The following is a 6,529-nucleotide window of genomic DNA, read 5'->3' as shown; positions in this document are numbered from 1 at the left end:
GCGCCTGGACGCCCTCCGACTCCAGGACCCCCGCGCAGTAGCGCAGTAACGCCGTGAGGTCCTGCCGCCGTGCCGGCTCCTCTCCGGGTAGGGGTCCTGCCCCAGTGGGAACTGGCACCGGCAGCCCAGGTGGGCGCGGGGCCCAGTCCCCCGCAGTCTTGCAGCTGAACGCCTCGTCCCTGCTCCCTTCGCGTGAGACAAATGTCAGGTCGGTGGATGTGGACAGAGGCCAAGTGTCACTCGCTGCACTTCTCTAGCAAGAAATGCGAAACAAAACCTTGTGTGAGGAATTCACTTTTCATGACAGCTCTGTAGCTGCTTGGAGGCAGAGGCCCAGTGTCCCAAAACCCCTGTGTGTGCAGTCCCTATGGGAATCCTGCCCGCCCAGAGGAGAAACCATGAACATCCAGGAGTTTGCCCTTCAAGGAGACCCTCCCCCGCCCCACCCCGCCCTCTTACTACTTGGACGCAGCACATCTGGATGGTGCCATGATGTTGCAAATGCACTGGGGCCTTCTGCTGAGTTACCACCACGTGTACTTGTGAACCGCTGGGTGCATGCGTGTGTAGCAGCGCCGCAGCGCACCCTATAAAAATGTAGGACACTATTACGGGTCCAAGCTTTTAAAATAAATTAGCCAAGCCTAGTATCTCTGGCCTAATCCTCAAGTCCCAGAATGGCCCACCATATCACTGTCGCCTTTACCCTTTCCTAAAATTTATTTTCACTTTTATTTGAAAACCAGAGGAAGATCTTCACCCACTGCTCATTCCCCCAAATAGCCGCCGCGCTGAGGCTGGGCAGCCCGACGCCAGGAGCCCTGTACTCACCGAGCCACCACTGCTGCCACCCGGGGTGTGCATCAGCAGGAAGCCGGAGTTGGAAGCAGAGCCGGGGCCAAATCCAGGCTCTGAGAGGGGACGACGCCGTCCCAAGCGGGATCTTGATCACCGCAGCAGTGCCCACCTCTGCAGCCACCGGAACCCAGGGCAGAGATGCGCGCTGCTCAATCCCCCAGGAGGAGCCGGCACCACGTGCATCACCCCTGCTTGCCAATCCTTGGTTTTTAGAATGTGGCCAAAGAAGTGGGAACAGGATGCCAGCAGCCAAGAGTGCATCTTCATCGACTCGACTTTCAGAATCCCCGTGGCCTAATCAGAGCTGGACTTTGGCTCCCTCAGCCCAGATGAGCAGGGTAAGCGGGTGCCCTGAGGGAAGTTTCCTCTTAGCTCGGGGAGACCAGGCAAGGGGGCGGTCACCTCCACGCCCTGAGGGCGGCAGACCCCCACCCCCAGTGGCTGCTGGCAAGCATCTTTGGTGTTGCCTGTGTGAGAAAGCAGCCGGGCAGATTAACCCATGGGAGTTTATTTGAAGGCTTGCCCTGAGGACTGGATGACAGAACAGGACTTGCAGGCCCCTGGAATTTTAAATCTTTTGGGCATTTTAAAGTGTTTGTTAATTGCCAACGTCAGTACTTCAGTTTTCTAGACTTGACTGAACCCCAAGAAAGCTCCAACATGTTCTGAGGATCTGACCCTTTGCTGCATAGGTGGTGAGCGGTTTTTGTCTTCAGGAATCGGTCGAGCGGCTGTGTATACCTTCGTGTCATCTTGCCATCCAGTGCACGTGCCTGTCCCATGGCAGACCACACAGCTTTGTCCTAACAGGTGAGTGCAGCTGACTTCTGATCTACAGGACAGTCCAATGTTGAAAATAAACAGCAGCTTTAGGTGAATGGCTGTAACTGATTTCTCATAAATAAATGGGTATTTCAGTTTATAGAAATCAGAATTAAAAGATTACAGAAAAAAGTAAAATCCAAGCAGCTTTTCCATAATACACATTTTCCATGAGCTTTTGGTGATTTCATATGCAAGTATTGAAAAAAAAAGTTGCATGGCCAGTGCCATGGCTCACTTGGCTAATCCTCCGCCTATGGCGCCAGAATCCCCCATGGGTGCCAGGTACTAGTCCCGGTTGCCCATCTTCCAGTCCAGCTCTCTGCTGTGGCCCGGGAGTGCAGTGGAGGATGGCCCAGGTGCTTGGGCCCTGCACCCCATGGGAGACCAGGAGGAAGTACCTGGCGCAGAACTGGCCATAGCGGCCATTTGGGGAGTGAACCAACGGAAGGAAGACCTTTCTCTGTCAAATTTTACAAAAATTTGCATTAAAGTAAACATCGTTTAAGTCTACTTTCTGTTTCAAAGTACTTATAGAAGATGTTCTAGATTGAAAAGAATTCTAACAAGCAAAGCAATGCTCTTTTATGGTGCTTTTAACCTCTGCACAAGCTGGAAGCCGAGCACCTACTCTTGGATGGCAAGCTCTGCTGCTTCCCCCCACACAAACCAAAGTGTCCAGCTGACAGCCCTGACTTAGATGGCCTTTATTATCTAGGATCTCACTGGCCGAGGTGTACCCATCACTTCTGCTCAGAAAACCTTCATGTTCATGGAAGCCACTGCAGAGGGCATTTAGAATGCCATTTCTTTATTTGAAAGGCAGAGGCACAGAGATGACTTCCATCTGCTGGATCACTCCCCAGATGGCCGCAACGGCTGGAGCCAGTTGTTTCTTCCAGGTCTCCCTCACAGGTGCAGGGGCCCAAAGACTTGGGCCATCCTTCCTCCACTGCTTTCCCAGGCTGTACCAGAGAGCCGGATGGGAAGTGAAGCAGCTGGGACTAGAACCCACGCCCGTATGGGAATGCCCCACCAGCTAGGCCACAGCACCAGCGCCTAAAGTGCCATTTCTAATCATGGTATAAAAAGCTTGCTTGTAGGTTAAGAATACAGTGGGGTAAGCACTGTGGCACAGAGGGTTAAGCTGCCAGGTGAGACACCCACACTCCATACCAGTGTCAGTTTGAATCCTGGTACCTCCACTTCTGATCCAGCTTCCCACTGATGCACCCTAGGAGGCAGCAGATGGTAACTGCCACCCACAAAGGAGATCTGGACAGAGTTCTGGGGCTCCTTGGTTCAGCCTGGCCTTAGCTGCTGCACACATTTGGGGAGTCAACCTGCAGACTGGGAGAACTTTTCATCTACTTGAAAAAAAACAAATTAAAAAAACCACCAGATAGTGCTCAAAACCACTGAGCAGCAGCTGGCTTGACATAAAGGCGCCACCTCTCAGCTACTTACATCCCGGGATGCACTGTGTTACTGCTGGGCCCAAGTCTCATCTGAACAGGCCCACTTGGCAATCATGAAGAGTGGCTCCATTTAGAGTAGGAAAAGGAGAAATGACCCAACCAACCAAAGTAACAAAATTACCTCCTTATAGGCTAAATGGCTGGCCATTTTGCCCAGGGACACAGAGTGCCAAGGGAAGAACAAGAGGCAAGCAAGGGTTTCCTAGGTGGAAAGTGGGAATAGTTAGAGCCATAAAATACATCCGCACTAACACCAGAAAACTGCAGAGTCTAGGACAACACACAGGAGACCGGAGTCGCAGGCCAGGCCATCAAATCCTTATCCCTGCAATCAGCATTCTTTGCAGAGAAGGCAACTTGCTAGCAAGTAACTAGGAACTGCGGAGCACAGACTGTAATACCCCCACTGCAGTAGACTGACTGACAGCTATCAGGAGGAGGGTACCTGGTAGCTGAAAAATCCCTCTTGGTCGGGGGCTACTCTGAGACAAACTGTTGTCATGCAGAGTACAAGGTACAAGCACCCCCCCATTTTCTTGATATTTTGAGAGCATGTTTTTCCCTACCTCCCCAAGGTAGATTTGTACCTAGTTTGTAGGTATGTTAGGAATTCCTGCTTATACTATTCTAAGAATTAGACCCAGACTAATGGAATTTAGAGGTAGATAGGCTCTTAGGAAAGAGGACAGATTAGAATGTAGCCGCCCTGGTCTCCTGTCTACAAGACCAAGCTCCTTTCTCGGCAACCCGGTGTCATTCACTTACATACATATGTCTTCTGTATACTGACAGGCACTACAACCATTCCTAGAATTTGCCACATTATAATACAATCAGTTATTAGTATCTAACAGGAACACATTTTCTGTCCTTTTCTAAAATCAGTTAATGAAGCTTGATGATAGTTGACTCAACAAACAAGGAGAAGTTCAAGTATTCTTTATTCAAAGTTGAAAAATGTACCATACTGCATTATTGCAAAAATTCACTGGTACAAAACACTTTTGCAGCTGGTGAGAAGGCAATAAAAAGTTGATTTTAAAACATCACTATAAATTATTCTTACAGTACTCTGCAAATTCAGAATTTCAAACTGCATTTTCTTTTTCTAAATCGCCCACAGTACTCGAGGTTCCTGAAGCTAAGGCAGCTGTTTCCGAGAGGAAGGGGAGGAGGAGGTAGCAGATGTCAAGGGATTTCCATTTCTCTTTCGATGCCCACGTACTTCAGGGCATCAGCCTGGCTGTATCTGGAACAACATGAAAAAACAATCGTCACCTTTCCAACATGCGGTGAGACTGCACACAACCAACCCTGCTTCTTACAGTATCTTAAAAAGATAAGTACATACACCCACTTACACAGCTACAGGCATTGAGGTACATTCATGGAAGGCGACACATTCTGTGTCACTGGTAGCCTAGTTAAGAAGTCGCCAGGTTCTGAACTGAGAAACCTGTTTCATTATAAGCATTCCCCTACGCCACTGCAGCAGCCTGCCCCAGGAGGGCACGTCTACATCATGACGTACAGGCCTAACACTGGGAAAGTAGAACAAAAAGGTAATCGTGATTTGGAAACAGTGATCTGAGCCACCAAAGAGCAGCTGCACACGGGTGAAAAGGTGAGGGGACAGACAGAGAAGTGTGAGGCCCCGACCACTGGGTGCAGCCTCCAGGCACCCTCAACCCCAGGCGCACCTGCCTCTCTGTTCAGAGCACACTGGACTGAAGCAGAGACGACCATGCCCCGAGAAGGACCCCCTCTCTGACCCGACAATCTCAGTTCTCTCCGTCAACTGTGTGGTGGTAGTCATTAAGCCCTGGTTTGCAACAACTCTTAAACAGCTTCTGCGTGGGATTCATATTCGGCAACAGGATTCCTTTATTAGACAGTCACCTGACTGCATCTGATTGGATGTTAAATATATAAGCGCATTGAATTTAGTCCACAGAACTTGATAAGCTGTATAAACTGCCAGCCTAAGGCCTCCCAGCATCCCAGTGGTTTTCCTCCCCAGAAAGAGCCCAGAGGCAGGTAGTTACCAACAGTGCTGACTTTTTAAATAATAATGTGGTGTGGGGTATTTCCAGCAACTAAAAAGATGAAGTAGATGTAAGTGTAGAACTAAAGTTCTGTGTAGCATACTGGCAAGTCAAAGCAGGTGGCCGAGTAATCTATGTAAATATGATGTGATCACACTGTCTTCAGACAGGTGCCACAAGCAGGCTTGATGCGTGCACCAGGACAGGAGGACTAGGACTCACACAGCTCTCGGCAGGCTGAGAAGTGGGGCTTTCTGCATAGGTTTTAATCTAATTGTGTAGGTAATGCTTATTTTTAAAATGATGAGTGGAAAACGACATTACTGTGATGGCAGGCTGCAATGCCGCACCGACACCGATGGCAGACAATGCCCAGTCATGCCCAATGACAGCCGATCTCGCAAAGAACTGAAAAACAGCCCTTGTCTACAGTTCACATGTAGGCAGGCAAAGCCCCCAGATCACATTAGAAATGTACTTTTACCAACCTGTAATCAAAAAACAGCTCTTCACCAGTCTGGATGGCTCTTTTAGCAAAAATACCTATCCTGTGATCTCCATTAACCATCATAACTGGAAAGAAAGATACACTGGTGTCAGAGCAGGTAGCGTTAAGACAGGCCACAAGGTGGTTCCCTGACTCGGGAACTTCATACAGCTGTCCCAGAACTACTCAAGCCCCCATCACTGTATAAGAAAGGGAGTCCATGTTATCAAGCTACAGTTCTGACTTCTTAAGTACCCACCTTTTGCATAGCAGTTTGGATTCACTGAATGATTTGCAAAACGAATTTTGTTACCCTTGCGGGTTGCATCAACTACAAAATCTAAAAAAAAAAAAAAAAATACACTGAATAATTTGTTGTCAATCAATAAACAGTTATTCTGGAAATACAACTGGGTATAGTTCTTCAGGGTTTGAATTCAAAAGCAAAAAGATCATGCAGTCAACTTCATTCAGTTCTAAATGATACTTGGGAGAAAATGCTGTTCTAAGTTAAAACTAATCACTGGTAACTCAGGATGGTTGTCTATCTCATGCTATTACTTATCAACTATGCACTGCTGAGCAAAACCTTTCTAAAAAAGGAATCTAAATTCCTAACACAAAAACATCCATTTTCACATGTAAAATTCTATTAATGTTTTTTCACTATACTGTCTATGTAGCAATCACAGAAAAACTACTTGTTCCGATTGCGTTCCTGAGAACACCTGCACGTGACTGGAACAGCAGCAGCTTCCTGTTCACAGTCCTTGGGTAACACCCAGATCAAGTGTTGGACGATGCTTTCACATGCAACACTCCATGTCCTTCCCAGGTCA

The 6,529-nt window shown here is 48.2% G+C and overlaps 1 protein-coding gene across 23 annotated transcripts in view; it reads right to left on the bottom strand.

Moving 5' to 3' along the window:
* Positions 1-4,082: 4,082 nt before the first annotated feature.
* EZH2 (enhancer of zeste 2 polycomb repressive complex 2 subunit) overlaps positions 4,083-6,529 on the bottom strand; it is an 80,629-nt gene continuing 78,182 nt past the window's right edge. For all 23 annotated transcript variants that reach the window (XM_008258062.4, XM_070071358.1, XM_070071355.1 and 20 more), the window contains 3 exons: positions 5,950-6,030; positions 5,692-5,776; positions 4,083-4,407 (listed from right to left, as the gene is read on the bottom strand). In XM_008258062.4, the coding sequence (XP_008256284.1) occupies positions 4,347-4,407; positions 5,692-5,776; positions 5,950-6,030 (227 nt within the window). In that variant the 3' untranslated portion in view covers positions 4,083-4,346. The remainder of the gene's footprint in view (positions 4,408-5,691; positions 5,777-5,949; positions 6,031-6,529) is intronic.

This window comes from Oryctolagus cuniculus, chromosome 3 (assembly GCF_964237555.1).
Source record: "Oryctolagus cuniculus chromosome 3, mOryCun1.1, whole genome shotgun sequence".
In the NCBI taxonomy this organism is placed as follows: domain Eukaryota; kingdom Metazoa; phylum Chordata; class Mammalia; order Lagomorpha; family Leporidae; genus Oryctolagus; species Oryctolagus cuniculus.
The sequence above is the reverse complement of the archived record's forward strand: the minus strand, read 5'-3'. Positions and strand labels throughout refer to the sequence as shown.